The sequence below is a fragment of the Scyliorhinus canicula genome, chromosome 11 (assembly GCF_902713615.1).
Source record: "Scyliorhinus canicula chromosome 11, sScyCan1.1, whole genome shotgun sequence".
Lineage (NCBI taxonomy): Eukaryota > Metazoa > Chordata > Chondrichthyes > Carcharhiniformes > Scyliorhinidae > Scyliorhinus > Scyliorhinus canicula.
In genome coordinates this window covers 97,714,111-97,740,912 of record NC_052156.1, presented here as the reverse complement: position 1 = coordinate 97,740,912, position 26,802 = coordinate 97,714,111, and the positions used below count along the sequence as shown (strand labels likewise).

The 26,802-nt window shown below is 48.5% G+C and overlaps 1 protein-coding gene across 1 annotated transcript in view; it reads left to right on the top strand.

The window, feature by feature from the left end:
• Nucleotides 1–26,802, top strand: part of LOC119973215 (mitochondrial 10-formyltetrahydrofolate dehydrogenase-like) — a 265,097-nt gene that overhangs the window by 143,329 nt on the left and 94,966 nt on the right. Inside the window, 3 exon segments of the mRNA XM_038810876.1 lie at nucleotides 20,635–20,726; nucleotides 20,906–21,053; nucleotides 22,207–22,326. Coding sequence (XP_038666804.1) covers nucleotides 20,635–20,726; nucleotides 20,906–21,053; nucleotides 22,207–22,326 — 360 coding nt within the window.

Genomic DNA, 26,802 nt, shown 5'->3' with positions numbered 1-26,802 from the left:
GGTTTTTTACGCAAAGAGTGGTGAGGCCGTGGAATGCCCTACCTGCAACAGTAGTGAACACGCCAACATTGAGGGCATTTAAAAGTTTATTGGATAAGCATAGGATGATAAGGGCATAGTGTAGGTTAGATGGCCTTTAGTTTTTTTTTTCCATGTCGGTGCAACATCGAGGGCCGAAGGGCCTGTACTGCGCTGTATCGTTCTATGTTCTATTTGTACCGAAAACATAAGGCATTCTTCTGTCTCCTCCCACACGATGCCTGTTTCACGATTTTTAAAAGCACAGGTGAACCTCGCCATCGGGAATTTGACCTGATGGGGGCGGAGAATCGCACAGACCCCAGAGACTATTGGGTCAGGCCCGCTAATGATATGCCAAGGGAGTTTACAGTACGTGTGGAGTGGAACGCATTGACGCAACTGGCGAGGCACCAGAGAATTGCGATTTGGCGCGAAACTGGTGCCACCACGATTTTGGCATCAAAACCAATTTTCCGACCAATCGCGTTTCCCGATTCCGGCGTCAGCTGATGGAGAATCCTGCCCAAAAGCACTCATAAATTTTCTACACCCCCAGGGACCTCCAAACCAAATGAATATTCTGTGAGCCACCAATCTGTAAACAAATAAATACTTCTCAAATCTATCAGCAGAACACTCCCCTGCAAAATCAAGGATTACCTCACTTTTACATAGATTTAGGAGACATACTCGCTGTTTGCATCTTAAACCCAGGTCTTTTAATAACATTACTGCAACAAAAATAAAATAACTATATATTGCATTCATCACATCAGTCTGTCCCTGTCAGGCACTAATTCCATCTCACTTGCCTTGCAGGTTAATCAGTTGACCAGCTCGAACTATCCTCGAGCTCTCTGGAGACCACAGACCCCAATAGCTACGAGGGAGCCATCTCAGAGACGAGCATCGAAGGGGCTTCACAGCTGTCACCCACACCCACCACCAGTGCTGATACTCAGTGGGAGTAACAAATAGGCAGGCTTCTGGGTCACTGGTACGTCACAGTTGAAGGTCCATAGAATGTGTAAGCAGGTACTTCCCAGGGATCCGGCAATCAGAGGGATGCCGGAGGCCAGGACTTTTCTGAGCCCAAGTAAAATGACGTGCCTCTCGGTCCGGTCAGCCCGCAGCTGCCAGACATGTAAAGGCAGAGGCATGAATATCAGGAAGAGATCATACAGTGAAAAAGGAGGCCATTGAGCCCACCGACCCTTAGAAAGAGCAACCTCCCTAGGCCCAAGCCTCCACCCTATCCCCGTAACCCAGTAACCCCACCTAACCTTTGGACACTAAGGGACAATTGATCATGGCCAATCCACCTAATCTGCACATCTTTGGACTATGGGAAGAAACCGGAGCACCCGGAGGAAACCCACGCAGACAAAGGAGAAAGTGCAAACTCCACACAGACAGTCACCCGAGGCAGGAATTGAACCAGAGTCCCTGGCTCTGTGAGGCAGCAGTGCTAACACTGTGCCACCATGCTGTCCCTAATGTCACCATCCCTTCTCAGACTGCTAGGCTGAATGGAGGAGTCCCATCGCCTTCATATCCTCTGTCAGAGGATATAGTGCCAACAGTCCAACGCAATGACGCCAGCATTATGAAGGTGGCGTCCGCAGTAGAGACTTTGATGCAGATGTGCACTTCATGGCAATGATGCATGTCATCCTCTGGGGGCTGTATTGGAGGCTGTACCTGACTGGTCCAGGCACTGGAACTGCATCTTAGCAGGCTAATCAGCTGCTTGACCTGTAGGTGCATGAGCCTCGTTGTATTGGGTCTCAGGTTGTGTTTGGGGCCTCTGCACAGGCATCATGAGCCATCTCCTAAATGTCCCCGAGGAGCCATCTCTCCAGCTGCTGATCTTTCTTGAATATGGCTAGGATCTGTAAGCATCTGAGGAAATAACTACCATGGGCATTCCCCGGGAAACAGGCACATAACTGGCATGGTTGCCAACAATCTGCATGTTGAGTGTGTGGAATCCCTTACGGTTCATGAACGGTGCCCCATGCTGTCATGAGAAATGCAGAGGCAGTCTACGTGACCTTGCATTTGGGGCAGGCCGGCCATGTGGGCAAAGTCTCTGGCATCCTGGCTTGCCTGGTCCGAGTCAAAGTTGATGTACCGGTGAGCCCTCGAAAATAACGCATCGGTCACTTTCCTTATGCACTTATGTGCACTAGACTGGGATGTGCTGCACATATCACCCCTGCAGTCCTAAATGAGATGCTGACATTTAATAATAATAATAATAATAATAATAATAATAATCGCTTATTGTCACAAGTAGGCTTCAATGAAGTTACTGTGAAAGCCCGGAGCCGCCACATTCCGGCGCATGTTCGGGGAGGCCGGTCCGGGACTTGAACCCGCGCTGCTGGCATTGTCCTGCATTACAAGCCAGCTGTTTAGTCCTCTGTGCTAAACCAGCCCCAATTTAAGTCAAGCCGGCTATAACTTTCTTGGCTCCAGACGATGGGTGAACTCCCAGTCCATGTGGCGCCAACTCCCGCATCACTTGGCACAGATAGTCCCCTGGAACAGACGCAGCCGTCTTCAGTAATGGATCTGACATTTGGAGATATGATGCTCTCCTCCAGTACACCCATGACCAGTAGTATCTCTTCCGAGTCACCGCCATGAGTGGCCCTGCCCCCGGTAAATCAGGGGGCCTTGCCACTCCCTCTTCTTCAGGGCGCTGGTCATGTCCACCTGCCCACGTGCAGCTATACGTTGATGTTGTTGCTGTTGCTCTACTGCAATCAGCAATACTGCCAGCTTGACTGGCTCCATGATCATCTCAATCTAGAAACTGAAAGGAAGCAAACAGAAAGGAAGCACCAAGTAGTCCTGACAATGCCCTGACCCATAGCTCTCTCAAGACATGGGACATCAACCCGTGCACTTTCTATTACAATATTGTTTGCCGTGTTATTTTTTCATAGAATCCCTACAGTACAGAAGTAGGCCATTTGGCCAATTGAGTCTGCACCTACACTCTGAAAGAGCGTCCTACCTAAGCCCAATCCCCTACCTTATCCTCGTAACCCCACCTAGGGGCAATTTAGCTTAGCCAAACCATCTAACCTAGAACATAGAACATAGAACATAGAACAGTACAGCACAGAGCAGGCCCTTCGGCCCTCAATGTTGTGCCGAGCCATGATCACCCTACTCAAACCCACGTATCCACCCTATACCCATAACCCAACAACCCCCCCCCCCCCCCCCCCCCAACCTTACTTTTATTAGGACACTACGGGCAATTTAGCATGGCCAATCCACCTAACCCGCACATCTTTGGACTGTGGGAGGAAACCGGAGCACCCGGAGGAAACCCACGCACACACGGGGAGGACGTGCAGACTCCACACAGACAGTGACCCAGCCGGGAATCAAACCTGGGACCCTGGAGCTGTGAAGCATTTATGCTAACCACCATGCTACCCTGCTGCCCTAACCTGCATATCTTTGGGCTGTGGGAGGAAACCGGAGCGGCAGGAGGAAACCCACGCAGACACAGGAAGAATGTGCAAACTCCACAAAGACAACCACCTGAGGTCGGAATCAACCCAGGTCTCTGGCGCTGTGAGGCAGCAGTGCTAACAGCTAGATGAATGCCTTTCCAATTAGCTTCGCGCCCAACCCCCCAACACAGTGGCCATGCCCCCACTTTAGCCTCTCCTTACTCCACCTGACAGATGCGCATCTACCTTGGTTAGCAGTAGTGGCTCGCTTAATCATCCAAGGGTGAAAATTGAGGGAACATAATGCATTGACTTGAACTCAGGGCACATGACTGTATTGACTTGACCAGCCTGCTGACTTCCCAGGAGTTTGAAATGCTGCCATCAAACATGTCGTAACTGGCTGACTGATGCCTCAGTCACCTTTGCCCCTTGCTTTGGGAGCTAAATTTGTGTCTGTTCTCTCTTCTGAAGAAACATAGGAAATAGGAGCAGGAAGAGTCTGTTTGGCCTGTCGAGCCTTCTCCACCATTCGTTATAATCATGGCTGATCATCCAACTCAATGGCCTAATCTCGCTTTCCCCCATATCCTTTGATTATATTCACCCTAAATGCTATGTCTAACTGCTTCTTCAAAACATACACTTCCTGTGATAATGAATTACACAGGCCGATAACTCTCTGGGTGAAGAAATTTTTTTACTGTAAAGTGCCCAATTCTTTTTTTTTCAATTAAGGGGCAATTTAGCATGGCCAATCCACCTCCCTGCACATCTTTGGTTTGTGGGGGTGAGACCCATGCAGACATGGGGAGAATGTGCAAACGCCACACGGACAGTGACCAGAGGCCAGGATCAAACTCGGATCCTTGACGCCATGAGGCAGAAGTGCTAACCACTGCGCCACCGTGCTGCCCATGGATGAAGCCATTTCTCCTCATCTCTGTCCGAAATGTCTACCCGTATCCTCAGACTGTGACCCCTGGTTCTGGACATGCCCATCATTGGAAACATCTTCCTGTGTCTACGCTGTCTCGTCCTGCTAGAATTTTATAAGTTTCTATGAGAACCTCCTCCTTCTGATCTCCAACGAATACATTCCTAACCGTTTCAGTCTCTCCTTGTACATCAGTCCTGTCATCCCAAGAATCAGCCGAGTAAACCTTCGCTGAGCTCCCTCTGTAGCAAGAACATCCTTCCTCAGATAGGAATACCAAAACTGCACGCAATATTGGTGTGGCCTCACCAAGGCTCTGTATAATTGCGACAAGACATCCCTGCTCCTGTACTCAAATCCACTTGCTATGAAGGCCAACATACCATTTGCCTTGTTTACCGCCTGCTTTACCTGCATGCTTACTTTCAGTAACTGTTGTACGAGGACACCCAGGTCTCGTTGCAATTCCCTTATTCTAATTTATGGCCATTCAGATAATAGTCTGAATAGTCTCGTTTTTGCTACCAAAGTGGATAACCTCGCATTTCTCTAAATTATACTGAATCTGCCATTCATTTGCCCACTCACTCAATTTGTCCAAATCACACAGAAGGATCTCTGCATCCTCCTCGCAGCTCACCCTCCCATCCAACTTGGTGTAATCTGCAAATTTGAAGATATTGCATTTTGTTCCCTCATCTAAATCATAGAATCATAGAATTTACAGTGCAGAATGAGATCATTCGGCCCATTGGGTCTGCACCAGCCTTGGAAAGTGCACCCTACTAAATCCTCACCTCCACCCTATCCCTGTAACCCAGTAATCCCACCCCAGTTTTTTCTTTGGACACTAAGGCCACATCATGGTCAGTCTACCTAACCTGCACATCTTTGAACTGTGGGAGGAAACCGGAGCACCCGGAGAAAACCCACGCATACACAATCATTAATATATATTTTGAATAGGTGGGGTCGTAGCATTGACCCCTGAGAGGTGAGTGTAAGCCATATAGTTCAGTGCTTGGTTGCTCAAGTTCCAACTATTTTTATCAACACAAATAACCAAGTAACTTAGATCAAATAAACTGAGGGACAAATTAAAGGGACAGTCCCTTAAAGGGATACTGCCTTAAACATAGGGTTAACTAGTTGGTGCCAATCAGTGCCAGAATCATGCATTACAATACTGGCTAAATGATCGTTATTTATTTATTTATTTATTTATTTTTATAAATTTAGATTACCCAATTATTTTTTCCAATTAAGGGGCAATTTAGCGTGTCCAATCCACCTACTCTGCACATTTTTGGGTTGTGGGGGCGAAACCCACGCAGACACGGGGAGAATGTGCAAACTCCACACGGACAGTGACCCAGAGCCGGGATCGAACCTGGGACCTCGGCGCCGTGAGGCGGTTGTGCTAACCACTAGGCCACCGTGCTGCCCTTAAATGATGATTATTGACTCGTCAAGGAAGGGTCAGGGATGTGATTAGGGAAGAGGCTTCCCCCAGTGGCAGACAAGGCTCACCTGATTAATTTCAAGACTCCAATTTGTACTCAGCTTCGTGGTTAGATTTTGCGTTAATTACTCAAGCTCTCGTGGTTATCGATCAAAGGAGCCTCCTATCTTGAACAGCCAGTCACCCATGGTCACATTCCTGAGAACTTGGACCCCAGGACCAATGGCATTGCACATCCACACAGCTCATGCCCTCTGAAGCTGCACTTTGCAGCCTGAGGCTGGGGCATCGATGTGACTGCACTCGGCGGGATGACTCACAAATTAGATGCAAATGTATTAAAATGTTCCTGACCTTCCTGGGCAGGAACCTCGGGCGTGGACAATCGAGAAACGGAATCTCGCCGGCGAGAATCAACTTGCTGTTTTCTTTTTTGTACTCACTCACTCACAACTGGAACTACCAACCTGTGCATGAGCTTTGCTGGCAATTTTCCAACTCATGGGCAGTTCCTGAATTGAGAAGGTTTTGGAAGATAATGAGAACCCATGAACCAGTTCCTCACCACCTATTTTTAATACCCTGGAATGGAATCTATTGGCTCTTGAGGATTGTCTATCTGAATGTACATTGTTTAATTGTTGCCATTTTTTTAACCTATATTGGATCTCGTTAATTTTTCCCTTGATTTATTTTTAATCTTCCTTAGAACATCTTTTAGAACATAGAACAGTACAGCACAGAACAGGCCCTTCGGCCCTCGATGTTGTGCCGAGCAATGATCACCCTACTCAAACCCACGTATCCACCCTATATCCCGTAACCCAATAACCCCCCCCCCCCCCACTTAACCTTACTTTTTAGGACACTACGGGCAATTTAGCATGGCCAATCCACCTAACCCGCACATCTTTGGACTGTGGGAGGAAACCGGAGCACCCGGAGGAAACCCACGCACACACGGGGAGGACATGCAGACTCTGCACAGACAGTGTCCCAGCCGGGAATCGAACCTGGGACCCTGGAGCTGTGAAGCATTTATGCTAACCACCATGCTACCGTGTTGCCCTATATGCTACAGGTTTATATATCCACATTCTTGCAGTTAAAACTCAGAGTGTGGGTATGATTGACAGTGCTGAGTTCATGGTCAGTCTCTGAATGATTCCAACGCCATGCACAGGTTGGTAGTTCCAGTTGTGAGTGAGTGAGTACAAAAAAGGAAACAGCAAGTTGATTTCTAAATAACCGTAGCACATTATGAACATTTCTCAAAGCATTTCATGTACAACAAATTATTGGATGAAAGACAGTGGGCAATAGCAGCAGCCGTTTTATAAAATCCATGAATAGCAATGATCAGTTGGTATCGGAGCAGAATGTTGGCCCCTCTTCAAAATATACTGAACGAGTGATTTTCAAAGTGAGGGTCGCAACCCACAGATGGGATGATGTAGAATGGGATTGCCAAAAATGATCCCCAAAGATCCCGCTTGGGTTGGAACTTTGGACTTTTCCCCGATTTTTTTGTCGGATCTGATTTAGAAAATTGATGTTGAATGCAACTGTGATGAGGAATCCTACATCAGTGCATGTAGAGGCGGACCAGGAGTGCTCGCAAAGGAAGAAATAGGCGAACAGAGAAGGCTTGGGCTGAGGCTGCAGTGGAGAAAGCATGGCGGACGACCGGAGTTCTGGCTCGATGACCCACCGGTCGATGGAGCAGCTGATGCAGTTCATACAGGAGGGCTTCGCCAAGCAGAAACAGGCATGCTTGGACCCGATTAAGGATTCGATTGCGCGGCTGGAACTCAGACTGGATGGTCAAGACCGGGCGATCCAGAAAGTGGAGAAGGCACTGACTGAGCAGGAGGAGCACCAAGCTGCAGTGGAGCTGGAGGTGGGGTTGTTGAGAGACCAACCACTGGTAGGAGAAGGTGGAGGATCTAGAAAACAGATCCTGCTGGCAGAACCTGAGAATCGTGGATCTCTTGGAGGGATCTGAAGGAACGGATGCAGGGGCGTACATAGCAGCTATGTTTGAGAAGCTACTGGGGGAGGGGACGTTCTCCCGACCCTTGGAGGTGGACAGGGTGCTGGCGATGAAGCCGCGTGTAGGTGACTCCCCGAGAGCAATGATGGTGAGATTCCACAGGTACCTGCACAAGGAGTGTATCTTACAGTGGGCCAGGCAGACACGGAGCTGTAAATGGGAGAACAGCATCCTGCGTATATATCAGGATCTGAGCGCGGACGTGGCCAGGAGAAGAGCAGGGTTCAACCAGATAAAATCAACCCTTTTCAAGAAGAAGGTTAAGTTTGGACTACTGTACTTGGCCCGCCTTTGGGTCACTCATGAAGAGCAATATTTCTACTTCGAGTCGCCCGAGGAAGCGATGTACTTCGCTGAAAGGAAAGGGCTGGTAGCGGCCTGAGGTGTTTGGACTGAACTTTGCTGCAGCGTTCATGGTTAAAAAAGTTTTTGTTTTTGGACGTTATCTGTAATGCCTTCTGTATCGATTTGGGGCCTGCGGATGAGCTGTGTGAATTAAAGTTTGCATTTGCTCTGATGGGGGATGGAGGTGTGAATGTTAGGTGTTGGATCTTCTTTTTGATTTTCTTTGTGTTTCTTTTGGGCAATTGGGTTGGGATTGTTTTCGTCTGCATACGTGTGTCTGAGTAGGGGGGCAATAGGTGGGAAAATGTCTGGCGCCATGGGCAGGGGCCACCAAGCTAGCTGGGCGGGATAGCTCATAGAAGCGCAGTGGGGGGTGAGCAGATGTTATGCTTGTTGAAGGGGGCTGTTTGTATAGTGCTGTTACTGGGGGAGGGAGGGGGGAAATGTTCTGCTGACGGGGGAGGGACTTTTACTGTGGGACAACAGGGAGGTCAGGTACGGAGGCTGCCTGGGGGTGGGCCTGGGGCGTGGGCTGGAGACTGGCCCAAGAAAGGTGATGGCTGATCGGCGGTGGGAGGTGAGAAGCCCCCCAACCAGGCTGATCACATGGAATGTAAGAGGGCTAAATGGGCCGGTTAAGAGGGCACACATATTTAGACATTTGAGGGGACTGAAGGTGGACATGGCAATGTTGCAGGAGACGCACTTTAGAGTAACTGACCAGGTCAGATTAAGGAAGGGATGGGACCTGGATTCTCATAAACTGGTCATTGGGGGGGGGGGGCTTCAACACAGTCATCAACCTAGGGCTAGACCAGTCTAGCTCAAGGACAGGCAGGGTGCCAACAATGGCAAAGGAGCTAAAGGGGTTTATGGAGTAGATGCGGGGGATGGACCTATGGAGAGTTGGGTGGCCGAGAGTGAAGGAGTTTTCCTTCTACTCGCATGTGCATAAAGTGTACTCCCGGATTGACTTTTTTAATCCTGAACAGGGCGCTGACGGGGTCGTGGACACTGAGTATTGAGCGATCACGATCTTAGATCATGCCCCGCGCTAGGTTGACCTACAGGTGAGCAAGGAGAGTAGTCAGCACCCACACTGGAGGCTGGACGTGGGACTTTTAGAGGATGAGGAGGTCTGTGGGCGGCTGAGGAAATGTATCCAGAACTATCTGGAAGTCAACGACATGGGGGAAGTTCCGGTTGCAGTGGTCTGGGAGGCGCAGAAGGCGGTGGTTAGAGGGGAGCTGATCTCTATACAGGCCCACAGGGAGAAGGTAGACAGAGCAGAGACGGACCAACTGATAAAGGAAATACTACAGGTTGACAGGAGGTATGCAGAGGCAGGGCAGGACACCAGAGGAACGACGGAGGCTACAGGCGGAGTTTGGCTTGTTAACTACAGTAGAGCAGCTGAGGAAGGCGAGGGGGGTGATTTATGAGCATGGAGAGAAGGCCAGCAGAATGCTTCCGCAGCAGCTTAGAAAGCGGGAGGCAGCCAGGGAGATTGGGAAAGTAAGAGACAGAGATGGAAACTGGTCGGAGATTCAGCTGGGGTCAATAAGGCGTTTAAGGAATTCTACAGCAGGCTGTATGAGTCGGAAGCCCCAGCTGGGCCGGAGGGGATGAGACAATTCTTAGGGAGGCTGAGGTTCCCGAAGGTTGATGAAGAGTTGGTAGAAGGGGGCCCTGATCGGGTTGGAAGAGATAGCAATAAGGTTGAAGGCCGTGCAGTCGGGTAAAGCCCCGGGACTGGACCGGTACCCAGTGGAGTTTTACAAAATGTTCTCTGGGATACTGGGGTCACTTTTTTTTTTAGAAAATATTTTATTGAAGCATTTGAAATATTCAGTTTCAAACATTAACATTTCTTAAACGGTCATGTGGGCCGACACATGTATGTATATAAAAAAAGAAAAGAACCCCCAAAAAAATGCCCCAATTGCCCGCGCCCTATTTCCTAACTACATGCACTGAGTTCCCTGTCCTTATTTAACACTGCCATGCAAGTCGATGAACGATTGCCATCTTTGGGCGATCCCCTGAGTTGATCCTCTCAAGACGAAATAGATTTTTTCCAGACTGAGAAACCCTGCCATATCGCTGACCCACACACCTGACTTTGGGTGCTCCAAGTCTTTCCATCCCAGCAAAATCCGTCTCTGGGCCACAGGGAGGAGAAGGCCAGGACATCGGCCTCCCTTCCCCCCGCTTGGCCCCCGGATCCTCCGATACCCCAAATATTGCCAATTCTGGACTCGGAGTTACCTTTCCTTCCAGGACTTCTGACATAACGTCCGTGAATCCCTGCCAGAATCCCCTCAATTCCGGACTACTCCCACACCGCCCACATTGATCCTCCACCTCCTCAAAGAACCTGCTCATCCAGGCTACCGTCATGTGAGCCCTGTGGACCACTTTGAACAGGATCAGGCTAAGTCTGGCACAGGACGAAGATGAATTAACTCTCTTCAAGGCTTTTTCCCACTTTTCCATTTCCAGCTCTCTTCGCAGCTCCTCTTCCCACTTCCGCTTCACCTCCCTGATTGGGTCCCCTTACCACTCCATCAACTCCTTGTATATCTCCGAAGTCCTCCCTTCTGCAACCCCAGTTTCTGACATCACCTTATCCTGCAGTCCCCTCAGGGGAGACGAGAGAAGCTTGGAACCTGCCTCCGGACAAAGTCCCGGACCTGAAGATATCGAAACCCATTTCCAACCGGGAGCTCAAACTCCTCCTCTAGTGCCTCCAAGGTCGGAAAGCCCTCCTGGATAAATAAATCCCCAAATCTCTCGATCCCTGCCTGCTGCCATCTCCCGAAGCCCCCATCCAGCCTCCCTGGGATAAACCGGTGATTGTTACAGATCGGAGACCACACTGACGCCCCCTCCAATCCCATGTGCTGCCTCCATTGCACCCACACCCTTAGGGCTGCCACCATCACAGGGCTTGTAGAGTACCGAGCCTGCGAAAAGTGCCGTTAGTAAAGCCTCCAAAGTCGTGCCCTTACAGAATGCCGCTTCCACTGGCTTCCAGGCCGACTCCTCCCCTACTACCCACTTCCTGACCATCGATATGTTGGCCGCCCAGTAATAATTAATAAAGCTCGGGAGGGCCAGGCCCCCCTCTATGCGTCCCCGCTCCAGAAGTGCTCTCTTTACTCTCGGGGTTTTCCCCGTCCATACAAAACCTGTGATCGCCACCTTTATTTTTCTAAAAAAAAGCCTCTGGGACAAAAATCGGAAGGCATTGAAAAAGAAAAGCAGTCTTGGGAGGACTGCCATCTTCACCGTCTGGGCCCTTCCCGCTAGCGTCAGCATGTCCCACCTGTGGAAATCTCTTTCATTTGGTCGACCGCTTTGCCCAGATTTAACTTGTGGAGCTGCCCCCACTCTTTAGCCACTTGAATCCCTAAATATCTGAAACTCCCCGCCACCACTTTAAAAGGTAACTCCCTCAGTCTCCTTTCCTGTCCCCGCTCCTGGATCACAAACATCTCACTCTTTCCCATATTCAGCTTGTAGCCTGAAAATCACCTAAATTCTCCCAGTACCTCCATGATTTCGGTCATTCCCCCCACCAGGTCTGTAACATAAAGCAGCAATTCATCCGCATAAAGAGAAACCCTGTGCTCCACCAACCCCCCTCACTATTCCCCGCCATGCAGTCGCTGCTCTAAGGGCCATTGCTAAAGGCAATGGGGAGAGCGGGCATCCCTGCCTGGTCCCTCTCCCGAGATTAAAATATTCTGACCGGGTTCGGTTGGTTGTCACATTTGCCACCGTGGCCTGACGTAACAGCCAGACCCAGTCCACAAATCCCTGCCTGAACCCAAACCTGCCAAACCCGGTCGAAAGCCTTCTCCGTGTCCATGGCTACTACCACCTCAGCCTCACACTCCTCGGCTGGCATCATTATAACATTGAGAAGCCGCCTAATCTTAGACGTCAGGTGCCTGCCCTTTACAAACCCCGTCTGATCCTCACGTATTACCTCTGGGACACAATCCTCTATTCTAGTGGCCAAGATCTTTGCTAGTAATTTAACATTTAAAAGGGAAATTGGTCTGTACGATCCACAGCTCTCCGGGTCCTTGTCTCGCATCAGGATGAGAGAGATTGATGCCTGTAATAGCGTTGGGAGAAGCACTCGTAACTCATTGGATTCATTAAAAGCCTAGACTAATAGCGGTCCCACGACTTTTTGTAAAATTCCACTGTGGAATCCGTCAGGTCCCGGGGCCTTACCCAATTGCATTGCCCCCAATCCGTCTATCACTTCACCAAGCCCAATTGGGCCCCCAAGACTTCCAGCAGCTCCTCATCTACCTTCGGGAACTCTAGCCTCCCAGGGGGTTCAGACTCGTATAAACGGCGATAAAATTCACGGAGCATGTCATTAACCGCCCCCGGGTCGCTCACTACTTTCCCCCTCGCATCCTTAATTTTCCCCGACTCTCTCGCCGCCTCCTGCTTCCTCAGCTGATGTGCCAACATCCCGCTAGCTTTCTCCCCATATTCGTAGACTGCCCCCTTTTACCCTCTGATGGAACCATCAATTCAGCGAACACGTGTAGTTGGATCTGAACAGAGGCTTTAATACACTTACAATAGAGCCAGCCTATTCGTCGTTGAACTTCAGGTGAAATGGCAGGCTGGCTCTGAGGCACTGATCTTTATACATCGGTCCCAGGGGGAGGAGTCCTGGGCGGAGCCAAGGGAGGAGCCCAGTACAAACTCTCGCGTACTCCCAGAGCGACTCCCCCTGGTGGTCGGATAGTGCAACTGCACTTACAATGGGTAGATAACGAACATATATACATGGAGTGATATTGGCAACTATATATAGTGTGAATCACATTCACCACACCCTCCTCAGCTGTCCCTCTGCCTTTCCTGTGGAAAGGTGCCCAAAATCCATTTGAAGGCTCTGACGCTCCTTCAGGCGCTCCTCATTCGGAAACTCCGCATATCTCCTATCCACACGCAAGATTTCTCCTACTAGCCTATCGCGCTCTGCCCGTTTATCCCTCTCGCTATGGGCCCGAATCAAAATATATTCCCCTTTGATGACTGCTTTCAATGCATCCCACACCACCCCAGCTCTCTCCCGTGTTGTTGGCTTTTATATACCCCCGAATGGCCTCCCTCACTCGCTCACATATCTTATTGTCTGCTAACAACCCTGCATCTAGCCTCCACTGTGGGCACTGAGAGTTTCCCGTGTTCACCTGTAGGCCTAGCCAATGTGGTGCATGGTCCGATACTACGATTGATGAATACTCTATGTACTCTGAATACTCTACCTCCGATAATAATGTTTTGTCCAATATAAAATAATCGATCCCGGAGTACACCTTGTGAACATGGAGTAGAATGAATATTCCTTACTCCCTGGCTTCTCAAATCTCCACGGATCAGCACCTCCCATGTGCTCCATGAACCCTCGCAGCACTTTTGCCATTGCTGACACTTTCCCCGACCTAGAACTCGTCCATTCTAGGATCTAAGACCGTGTTAAAATCACCCCCCATGATTAACCGGTGCAAGTCGAGGTCTGGGATTTTTCCCAGCTTCTTCCTAACAAACGCGATGCAGTCCCAGTTTGGGGCATATATATTCACCAGCACCACCGCCATTCCCTCCAGTTTCCCACTCAACATGATAAATCTGCCTCCCGGGTCTGTCACCATTTTCCCAACCTTGAACGCCACCCTTTTGTTAATCAAGATGGCCACCCTCCTTGTTTTAAAGTGCAATCCTGAATGAAACACCTGCCCAACCCATCCCTTTTTCAGTCTAAATTGATCCCCCAGCTTCATGTGTCTCCTGTAACATGGCCACGTCTGCCTTTAACTCAAGTGTGCGAACACACGGGCACTCTTGACCGGCCCATTCAGGCCATGAACATTCTACATAAACCAGTCTGGTCGGGGGGCTCTTGCCCCCCTCCCATGTTGATCAGCCATGACCTTTCCTAGGCCAGCCCTTAGCCCATGGCCCACACCTCCCCAGATCCGCCCCTCGGCGGCAACCGCCATCTAGTCTCCATCTCCAGCCTCCTGGAAGTCCCCTAATCGTCAGCAGTACCCCCCCCCCACCTCGTCACTTTTCAGCTCACCCCCCACTTCGCTTCCGTGAGCTAGCCTTAACACCTTACCTAGCAACTCCACCACTGATGCCTAAAAGTCTACCGGCTGCTGGACCTTTACACCCCAGCTCTTAACATAAATTTTCAAAACAATAGCACCAAACGCAAAAAGCAAACACACCCTCCACTTAAGGTCCAAACTCAATGGCCCACCCCTCCCCTTTACAACATTTTAACAATCCCATCACCTTCAAACATAGCCTCAAACAATGGAAGTGTAAGCAAACAGAATAAATGGAGAGACAGAAAAAATTATGGACGTAAAAACTCGAACAGATGTCTTTCCCTCCTAGACCATCTTAATTTGAAAACTTTTCTTCTCCTCCCTCCATTCTTTTTTTGTAATTATTTTCACTTTTTTTCCTTTTTTTTTACAAGCACAAACAAAAAGGAGGAAACTATACCTCAATACATGCACTGAAAGATCAAATTTAGATAACTAAAAAAAAACAACCCCCCCCCCCCTTCACTTCCCGGTCATCGCAACTCAAGTTACAGTGCACCACAGAACTTTTCGATTTAAATCGCTACCGACCAGTTTTCTCTTTTTATTAAGTCCTTATGGGTTCCCCAGGTTGTTGTCTTTCATAAAGCCCGCCACTTCTTCTGGCGAGCCAAAATATAGTTCCCGTTCCTCGTAGGTTACCCAAAGACGGGCAGGGTAGAGAAATCCAAATTGTATTCCCTTTGCATGCAGCGCCGCTTTACCTTTATTGAAACTCGCCCTCCTCTTAGCAAGTTCTGCTCCCAAGTCTTGGTAAACCCGGATCTCAGCTTCTTCCCATACGATCCGTTTCGTCTCCCTACCCCATCTCATGATGCGTTCCTTGTCCAGGAATAGATGCAGCCTCACCACCAATGTCCTCGGGGGCTCACGACCCTGGGGCTTGCACGTAAGTGCCCTGTGAGCCCAGTCCACCTCCAACGGCCTGTCGAACGCCTCTGCTCCCATCATTTTCTCGAACATCTTCACAACATACGCACCGGCATCTGATCCTTTCCCTCCGGGAGACCGACGATGCGAACCTTCTGCCTGCGGGAACGATTCTCCAGGTCCTCCACTTTTTCCAGCAGCCGCTTTTGCTGATCCTGTAAAATGCCAATTTGAAGTGCCATCCCAGTGAACTGCTCCTCTTGCTCCGTCGCCTGCTTCTGCAGTTTTTGGATCGACTGTCCCTGGGCCTTCACTGTCACATCCATCTGGTCGACAGCCTCCTTAATCGAGGACCTTGGTCAGGTCCTCCGCACACTCCTTGCGGTGCCGGGTGAACTTCTCATCCAGGTATGTAACCAACTGGTCCATCGACCATTGAGCCGACGGGGCCGGACCTCGCTTCTCTGCCATTGCAGCTATCAAGCTCAGATCCTCACTTCCAACCAACTTTTGATTCCTTCTTTTACGATTATTTTTCAAACATTATTTCATAGGATAGGGAGGGGTCGCCTTTTCCTCCTCTCACTTTTATCCACTTATGTTAGAAAAAATTTCCACGAAACTCCAGCTTAAAAGCCGTCAAAAGACCACCAAGAGCGGGAGCTGCTAATATGTGACCGTTCACAGCATAGTCGCCACCGGAAGTTCTGGGGTCACTGTTGATGAAGACATTTAATGAGGCAAGGGAGAGAGGGGGGCTTCCCCCGACGATGTCACAGGCCACTATCTCATTGATCCTGAAGCGGGATAAGGACCCGGAGCTATGCGGGTCCTACAGACCGATCTCCCTACTAAATATAGACGCCAAACTGTTGGCTAAGATCTTGTCGTCAAGGATTGAAGACTGCGTTCCGGATGTGATTGGGGAGGACCAGACAGGATTTGTTAAGGGGAGGCAGTTGGCGGCCAATGTAAGAAGGCTGCTGAATGTAATTATGATGCCTCCAGAGGGTAGGGACATAGAGGTAGTGGTCACAATGGACGCAGAGAAGGCTTTTGATCGGGTGGAATGGGATTATCTGTAGGAGGTGCTGGGGTGGTTTGGATTTGGACAGGGCTTCATTGATTGGGTCAGGCTGCTGTATCAGGCGCCCATGGTGAGTGTTCAGACGAACAACTTGACATTGGGCTATTTTAGGCTGCACCGGGGGACGAGGCAGGGATGCTCCCTCTCCCCATTGTTGTTCACGTTAGCCATAGAGCCGTTGGCAATTGCGTTGAGAGCCTCAAGGGCTGGAAGGGGCTGGTCCGGGGAAGGGTGGAACACAGAGTCTCGCTATACACAGACGACCTGCTCTTATATGTGTCGGACCCACTGGAAGAGATGGAAGAAATCATGAGGATTCTGGGGATTTGGGCCGGTTTTCAGGTTATAAATTGAACATGGGAAAGTGAGATGTTCGAGATCCAGGCAAGGGGGCAGGAGAGGCGATTGGGGGAGCTGCCGTTTAGAGTGGTAGGGGGAAGCTTCCGATACCTAGCATCCAGGTGGCGCGGGAATGGGAAGGCTGCACAGCTAAATCTGGCCCGACTAGTAGACCAAATGAAGGAAGATTGGGACATGCTCCTGCTATCACTGGCTGGGAGGGTACGGACAGTGAAAATGACGGTCCTCTCGAGATTCCTGTTCGTGTTTCAGTGTCTCCCCATCTTTACTCCACGGCCCTTTTTTAAACAGGTCAACAAAGTGATCTCTGGCTTTGTATGGGCAGGTCAATGTTCGGGTTCGTCCGGAGGTGGCAGCCGTTTGTCGACTTCCTTGGGGAAAATTAACCATCAGCAGAAGGGTGGGGGAGGGGGTGGTTTAGTTTAGTTTAGAGTAGGGTGTTAGAAAAGGTGGGTCCTATGAGGGAGGAAGACGGCTTTTGCACTATATTTATATTTGTATGTACACTGTTTTTTCTTGTTATTGTTATAAAACCATAAATACCTCAATAAAATGTTTATTTAAAAAAATGATCCCCAAAGATCGCCTGACCATTTTACCCCGTTTTATCTCCAGGTAAATTCTCACTGCAGTACAGTGTATGACCACAGGAGACTGATGTAGAAGCCAGTGCTGTGGTCTTCAATGTCTCTCTGGGTCACAGTGTAATTGGGCAGTTTGCAGTCAGAGACCTGCAAAATTATCTTTGGGTGGCATTTCCTGCTACTGTGTTCAGCATCAGGATCTGTATTATTTCTTGAGTTCGGTGTGTCACTAACAAATCCCGTGCGTCTTTTATCATTCTCTCAGTTAACGTACAGCCTCCTCCACCCCCACAAACCCTTAAGTCCACTCCTTCCACTTCTGAATTGTCTCTCCACACGGGGGTCCTGTCTTTCAAGAATACTTCTTCTTTGCCGCTATTCACGCCCTCTTCCCAGGTACTCGTCCCCAAGAATCGGTCTTTGCCATGTGGCTACATGGTCTCCATCAACTAAATTGATTCCTGTACCGCAAGAACTTTTAGATCTACCTTTATCGGGACTTTAATTGTTTACCAAAGATGACATTAGCTGGCGAGTAAACTACACTCATGTATACAGGAACCAGTAAAATTTTGCAGGTGTATGGAATGCACATTTTGCATATTGGTCAGCAGAGTTGTGCCCAGCATTGTTTTTGTTTTAGCATGTTTTCAATCTGTTATATAATTACCTGGGATAGGCGTCCGGTGACATTCTGTCTGACCGTGCTTTTAATTCAGCCATTAGGGCTCCTATTAATGGGGCAGCACGGTAGCATGGTGGTTAGCATAAATGCTTCACAGCTCCAGGGTCCCAGGTTCGATTCCCAGCTGGGTCACTGTCTGTGTGGAGTCTGCACGTCCTCCCCGTGTGTGCGTGGGTTTCCTCCGGGTGCTCCGGTTTCCTCCCACAGTCCAAAGATGTGCGGGTTAGGTGGATTGGCCATGATAAATTGCCCTTAGTGTCCTAATAGTAAGGTTAAGGGGGGGAATTGTTGGGTTACGGGTATAGGGTGGATACGTGGGTTTGAGTAGGGTGATCATTGCTCGGCACAACATCGAGGGCCGAAGGGCCTGTTCTGTGCTGTACTGTTCTATGTTCTATTTCTGAAATGAAAGTTTTGAGCTTAATTTCCTATCCGAGGTCGTGTTAGGTTTTGAACGAGTGGACATGATGTTCTAAAACTGTGCAATATTGAGCCTGTTAATCTTTCCAGTGCTTGCAGCCAATTCTCCAAATGCTAACAATGGGTGTGAAGTTATAAAATAATTAAATAATTCTGAATTACACCCTTTAGCAAGGTGTCAGTGTGGAGCTCGTGTTTAAGGTGAAACAGCAGCTCAATTTACAATTTTACATTTAATAATACAGAAATTCAACAATGGGTGTGATGTTTTAAAAGTAATTATGGAGAATATTTTATGAATGTGGCGTGGGTCGTGAGAGTCGGCCATTCTGTAAATGTGGGTTGCTGGAAAAAAAGTTTGAAAAATACTGCTCCATGGCCTTGACCGTGGAACTACTGGCGGAGAGGAAAAAGCTACAAATGGATTTGACCTGCTCTCCACCGGGAAAGCAGTACTCTCTTGCCATTTTTGACAGATTCCCCCCTGCCATAATAAGTCGGCGTGAGTCGATGTCGGAGATTTCTGTCATTGGTTTCTTTATGAATTTCATGCCATCCCATTTGGGAATGTACATGTTTGAGGACCACTGGTGCCCCTTTCAGGACCCCACTAACCATGACATACTGTACCCCTGGGTCTGTGACCTTCTTTGTCGCCGTAAAGGCTATCCTCTTGTTGAGCAGTATGGCCACCCCGTAGCCTTTATCCTGTAGCGTGATTGGTAAGTCTGTCCCACCCAGCTCTTTCTGACCTCCTCCTTCACGTGCATCTCTTGGAGGAAGGTAACATTGGTCCTCAGACTTTTCAGACAGGCGAAGATTCTGGGTCTTAAGTCTCATGACGCTCCAGGTGACTATCCCGATTGGGGGAGGAGAAGTTTCTTTCCCCCTTCCTGCGGGGCCAACCGTACTTACCTTGTGAATGCACCCCTGCACTCTGGGGTTTCCCTTTGCCTGGGGGACATCCAAAATGGCCGTTCCGCCGTGTTCGCCATGTTCACCATGTGGCTGGGCCCCTGCACTCCAGGGGTTTCCCTTTGTCCAGGGACCATCCAAAATGGCCGTTGTTGCCATATCCATCAAGTGAACGCGGGCCCCTGCACTCTGGGGATTCCCTTTGCTTGTGTGAAATCCAAGATGGTTGTTGGTGTACTTGTTTCTGCTATTACCATGTGCACCGTGTCATAGCCGGTGTTTCTCCCCCCCCCCCCCCCCCCCCCCCCCCCCTTCCCGTGTCTGTCTACCCCAACTGCCCCGCTCCTGTGGGCCTCTCCCTTCTTTTCTCCCCTATCTAGAGTTTTCTTTCCCCCCCCTTCTGCCAGTTACACTCTTCCTCCTTCGGGAGCTGAGTCATGGCCCTCGCTTGTCCTGTAGTTGCCTAAATTAGCTTGCTCGCTCGTTGCATGAATTTGTCTGCTATGTCCGGTGCGATGAAGTAGTACTGCTCCTGCTGGATGGTTACCCAGAGCTTGGCTGGGTACAGCATTCCAAACCACACCTTGTTCTTGTACGGGGCTGCCTTGGCTGTGTTGAATTCAGCTCGGTGCTTGGCTAGGTTATTGATAGTGGGGGATTCAGCGATGGTAATGTCATTGAATGTCAAGGAAGTCTATGAACCCTACATTGCCCTCATCAGTCCTCTCTATGATTTCATCAAAAAATTGCAGCAATTTAATTAAACATGATTTTCCCTTAAGAAATCCATACTGTCTTTCCTTAATTAACCTGCATTTGGCCGAGTGACTATTAATTTTGTCCAGAATTATTATTTATATAAGTTTCCCCATCGCTGAGGTTAAACAGACAAGCCTATAGTTGCTGGGCTTATACCTGGGCTTGGAGGAAAATGTAACATTTTCAATTCTTTAGTCCTCTGACACCATTCCTATATCTAAGGAGAATTGGAAAGTTTTGGATGTTACATCTTTGAAGAACCAGATTTTATCGACAATAAGTTATGTTTAGCAGGGCTGAAGGAAATCATTACAGAGAATCAGTTGTATTTGGGAGTGGACCAGCTGTCCAACTAGAATTAGTATTGTGGCTAAAACCCAGAATTACCCAAAGATGTGACATATCCAGGCATACTCTGCTGTATGGGGCCCACGACAACTATTTTTCCTAGAATAAATGTTCACTTATGTACATCGGCTAGTTTGTTTTATTGTTATTGTTCCAGGCTATTTGGAAATCAATTCTGAGTAATGTTGATGTCATTGAGGATGCCACAGATTTCTTCAAATCTGGAGCGGCTTCCATGGATGTGGTCAGGTAATTTTCTCTTTATACTTTATTTGTGTGTTTGTGTGGAACTTAGAACACAGTACTTTGCCTTCTCGGTGAGGTGTTGATGCACGAATATCCAATTTCAATTTCAAATTTCAAGAAGTACACTTTTATTCTAAATATTGTATAAAGTAGCTTTATTAGAATCATTGGTGTATACCTAGGCTGGTTGAAGAAATAAAACAGAAATGCAGTGGCGTGCAGCTGCAGAATGAAGATGTTTACATGGCAACAAAGTTTGAGGATTTCATTCAAATGGTTGTGAAGAAACTAAGAGGCGAGGATGAAGAGGAGGAATTGGAGGTGGATTACGTAAGTACCACAATGATCAGAAGACTGATGAGTTTTCCAGTCTCTGATATAAAAAGTACATAACTTATTACGCTTCTACTGTATACGCCTGCTGTGCCTAAACCACAGTGTGTCTCTAACCTGTATGTGATGGTCAAATGACCACAAGTTATTCTGTACAATAATACTTTTATTCACTATCACACAATCGTTAACGTTAGTCAATCACACAAACATGCAAGTTGAACTCTAAGCTAATACACACAAGAAAGACCTAAACTTAACTTCCAAGTGACTGGCAAGTACTGGGCAAATATAACCTTATCCGGGATCCGTAGCCTGGCAGTGTTGGAAGTCTTTTGCTGATCGTCTTTGTCCTTGGCTCTGGTCCTTGCGTGGCTGGTCTTCCTCTTGGCCGGCATTTTTAGCAGGAAGAATATTGCTGACAAAATAGACATTTCAAAGCTATTCATCTTGCACTCATCTTGGTGGCTGTCAAAAGCTGCAGTCGAGAGAGCGAGTGATGGGCTGAGCAGTGTCTTTTATCCCCGGGAATTTTTGCACACTGTTGTGTGGTCCCAGGTGAATGCCCAATCCATCAATCAGGGCTTGATCACTCTGATCGATAATGTCCAATTACGAGCCACTACCTTGACGGCGGGGCATGTCCCTACCGGCTGTTGGTGTCCGAGGCATGTAGACCTTCCCAAATAAGGAAAACAGCGCCACCAAGTATGCCACTTAATGTCAATTTCCATTTAAACCCATTGTCCCGGGATGGCATTTCAACGGCCTTTTTCCTGGCTGTTCGAAAAGTTAAGCTGCAGGTTTTTGTTTATTTGCAAGCTGCAGCCTGTCTGTCCCTGAACCTGGCCACATTTCCCAGCGTCCTTTGCCGGATGCCATTTTAAGTGGCCACAAGCCCCATTCCAGTGACCTTAGGTGTTCTTCTGACTACAGCTCTTAGAATAAAGACATTTATTAACCCATTTCAAAGTTTCAGTTTTCATGAGGACTTCATTGTATGAAAGGCCTCTGATGTGAGTTTCGAGACTGCTGTTTAGTTTGTTAAACATTTGTGATTTTATCCACAGAAATCATGAAAGAATGAGTCTTTCAACTTGGTTCTGAGTAAAGGCCCTCATAATTTAAGATATTTGGTTCTAATTTGAAGGTTCTGTTGGATGTTAATGACATGACTGTGAAAATGCCACATCAGTGCTTCATAGATGGCAGGTTTACAAATTCTGAGGGTGGAAAGACATACAATACCATCAATCCCACTGATGGCTCCGTGAGTATCTGAACTTTCAGTGAAGTTCATCAATATGAAAAAATGAACCGGCATTTTTAGCAGGGAGAATATTGCTGACAAAACAGACATTTCAAACTTTTTCATCTTGCACTCACCAGAACACTTCTCAAGAATACACATATGAAGGGAAAGCAACAATTTATACTGTATGAGAAGCGAATGCTGATTCGTTGACAAGTGGATACTGATTGGTGAGGCATTGCTATGGAGATGCACCAGTTGTTGGTGACTGACCGGTAACTGGCAAGCATTGATTGAAATTTAAACCAGGTAGCTTGTCTCTGGTCAGTGCATTGCCCTGGGGAATGATTCAATGAATGGTTGTCCCTATTTTGGTTAGAGCTGTAACAAGTGCAATGTGTGTACATGTTATATCTGTCTGTGAAGAACAATGCCTGTTTATTAATATACGTAGCTTCCAAAACGCGTAAATGCATTGCGAGCCTGACTGACAATCTTAAATTGATAATTCTTAGCACACTGAGGATCATTTAGCAAATGTTGCCCAGTCGCAGATTACATCTAATGTTGCATACTGTTTCAACTTTTGCAAACACAGGCTGGTGGATATGGTCTGTATCTTGCCCATTGTGAACAGCGGCTGGGGCATGCTGTTTGATATGATTTTCCAGTCTTTGAGACTTTAAAAAATATATATTTTTATTCGATGTTTAACATTCCAACATCTTAAACACACAACCCCAGCAAAGCAAAACCAAAAACTCCCAAACCTCTAGAGGGTAGTGGGTGCCTGGAACTCACTGCCGGAGGAGGTGGTGGAAGCAGGGACGATAGTGACGTTTGTTGCACGTTTTGCTATGGGTGTAAAACGCGTTTATTGGAGTGTATTAACTTGCCTCCGTTAAAGGCCGTGTGCTTAACACTACTAGGCTCTGTGTATGTATTTTTCAGCTCAGGAGTCGCTAGATGCCGTATAGACACCTCACAAATATTCCACGGTCAGGTTCAAAGTAATAAAACGATACACCGATTAGTAAGTTCCAAACGATCAATATTTATTATACAATTATAATAAATACGCATGCACACACTAAGGGACTAAGCTATGACTAAACTAAGCAATCAGAATACTTAACTACACAGGAACAGGCAAGGTCAGGGAGCGAGGCCTTCGTCCCGGTCTTGGTCTGCAACCTTCAGAAAGCGTGCTGGTCACTGGGGTCTAGCGGGCTTGGTTCGCGTAGCGAGCGTCGTATTGGCACTTACGGTTCGGCGGCTGGTGCTCAACGGCTGGAGTCAGGATACAGGATGGAGTTCTTGGTCAAAGCCGGAGCATGAAACAACAGACAGGACCATGTGTGGGGGTCTACTTTTATAGGGGTCCCCAATGTCCTTGCCTTTTCCTGGGCGGGCTTTACCTTCAGGTATCGATTGGATCGCTTCCAATCGATATCTTTTGAATTCCTCCAATGTGAGGGTTTTTCTCGATGGTGGGGGCGGTTTCTATAGTGGATACTTCTGGTGCCGCTCTGTCTGGACATCCACTCAAGTATCTTATTCAAACCCAAATGTTGCCATTGTGTGTGCCTAGATCTGGACTGCCTCATTAGTATGTAAAACGTTCTGCCATTATCACCTTTGGTTTGAGATCTTCCACCTGGCCAGAAACTGGTTTTGCTGCTTGCAAAATGCTAATGAGTGTTTGCAGGCTGTTTGCCTTGGCTAAACTGTTTTTCCCTGCAGTCTTAGCGATTCTCCATTTTTGTTTAGTTCAGTGTCCATTTTAGGTGGCTACAGTGGCTACACGTTTAAGTGGCATCTTGACAAATACATGAATTCCCCAGCCATACCGAGGCACAGGGCGGAGAAGCTGACCTCCGCCCCAACGGGACCCGCCTGCGAACAATCAGCGAGGCGAATGCAGAAACACCTGCCCCTGCTCCAGTCTTTGGTCCGGCAAGTCCGACACCCCAAATATGGACTCCAAGGGATTGGGCTCCAAACCGAGGTGCAGAGTCGCTGACTTGGTGCGAGAAAAACAACCTCCAAAATCTCTCCAACTTCTGGCAGGACCAGAACATATGTATATGATTGACAGGGCCCCTCCCACAATGCTCAGAAATATCCTCCACCCCCTCAAACAACTGGCTTATTCTTAACTTTGTCAGATGTACCCTATGCACCACACATCAGCCCTGCCTTGCGTTGAGGGGTTGAGGCATTAACCTCCACAGCACCTCACATCGCAACCTCACCACCAGCCCCATCCCCAGCTCCTCCTCCCACTTGTCCTGAACCCCTTCCCACGACCCCCTATCCTCCAACATCCTCCCATAAATCGCCGAGATGACCCCCCCCTCTCCAGCCCCATCACTGCCAACACCCTCAAACAATGAAGAAGGTGGCGCCACCGAAAAGTCGAGAAGACGTTCTTTGCAAAGTCCCGCACTTGCATATACATAAAGATCTCCCCCCAGAGAATCGTAACCTCCATAAACTCCTGCAAACCGCCCCTTCTAGAAACAAATCCTCCATTTCCGTCACCCCCCCCCCCCCCCCCCCCCCCCCCCCGTTTCTCCCAACCCTGTAACTTGGCATCCAGCCTCTCCCACTCAAATAGATGAGTCCCTCAGATCGGCATCAATATTGACCCCGCCCTTAACCTAAAGTGCTGCTGAGAAGGCCTCGATAGCTTCAGCTTGGCCACCACTACCGGACTCCCCAAATACTTCACTGGGGCGAATGGAGCGGCACCGTTGCAAATGCCCGCAACCATGACCCCTTACAAGAGCTTGCTTCCATCCTCACCCACAAAGCCTGCGGCTCTTTACCCTCAACCCCGCACCTTCTCTGCATTTGCCGCCCAATAATAATACAACCAATTTGGAAGGGCCAGACCTCCTGACTGCCGTCCTCTCTGAAGCACCATCTTCCTAATCCTTGTACTTTACCTGCCCAAACAAATGGCAAAATCAACTGTTCCACCCCCTTGACAAACATTTTCGGCAAAAAGACCAGTTGGCACTGAAATAAAAATAAAACCGTGGCAAAATATTCATCCTTTTGCCTGCATCTGGCCTGCCAACGAAAACGGAAGTCTGCCCCACTCAATAAATCCACTGTGACCCTCTGCTTCAGGCTCGTGAAATTCAATTTACGAAGTCGACCAATCCTGAGCCGCCTGCACTCCCAGGTAGCTAAAGTGGGTAGTCGCTCCCGAAATGGCAACCTCTCCAGACTGGCTCCTACCCCCAGAGACGACATCAAAAAACATTCACTGCTTCCCAGATTCAACTGATAACCTGAAAACACCCCCGAATCTACTGAGAAGCCCAATGATATCCTTCACTGTGGGTCCCGGGTTGCAGATGTACAACAACAAATCATCAGCATACAAAGACGGGATTCCCCTCCCCACTTTCACTTATCCGAGCACCTCAACATAATGGCCAAGGACTCTCTATTCATAGAATCAACAATACAGAAGGAGGCCATTTGGCCCATCGAGTCTGCACTGGCCCTTGGAAAGAGCACCCTACTTAAGCCCACACCTCCACCCTATCCCCGTAACCCAGCAATGCCACTTATCCTTTTGGATATTAAGGGGCAATTTAGCATGGTCAATCCACCTAACCTGCACATCTTTGGACTTTGGGAGGAAATCGGAGCACCCGGAGGAAACCCACACAGACGCGGGAGAAAGTGCAAACTCCACACAGTCACCTGAGGCTGGAATTGAACCCAGGTCTCTGGCTGTTAGGCAGCAGTGCTAACCATTGTGCCATCATGCCGCTAGTGCAAACAGGAGGGGGACATGGGGCAACCTTGCCGGGTTCCCTTGCCGTGGTAACTGAAAGTATCCCGAGTTCACCTCGTTCGTGCTCACAGTTGCCTTCGGTTCCCTATATAACAATTTGAACCACGTCATGAACTTGGGCCCAATCCAAAACCTCCCCAACAGCACAAACAAATAGCTCCACTCTACATGGACAAATGCCTTCTCTGCGTCCAGCACCACCACTACCTCCGGCTCCCTCTCCTCTGATGGGGAGAGCACCACGTTTAACAATTGCTGCACATTCAATGACAACTGCCTACACTTTACGAACCCCGTCTAATATTTCGCAATCACCTGTGGAAGGCACTCTCCCAACCTCACCGGCAACACTTTGGCCAGGATCTTGACATCCACATTTAGCAGAGATATTTGACTATATAACCCACACTCTACCAGGTACTTATCCTTTTTAACAACAATGGAATGGATACCTGTTCCTTCGTCTCTGGGAGTACCCCCTTAATCACAGCATCTTAGACCAGTTCCATCAACAATGGTGCCAACCTATCCAAAACCATTTAATAAAACTCCACTGGGAACCCATCTGGCCCCGGTACCTTGCCCATTTGCATCTTCTCAATCACCGCCCGAACCCCCTCCATCTCCAAAGGCTCTTGCAGCCCTGCCCTCTCTTCATCTCCTGCCCTAGAACACTT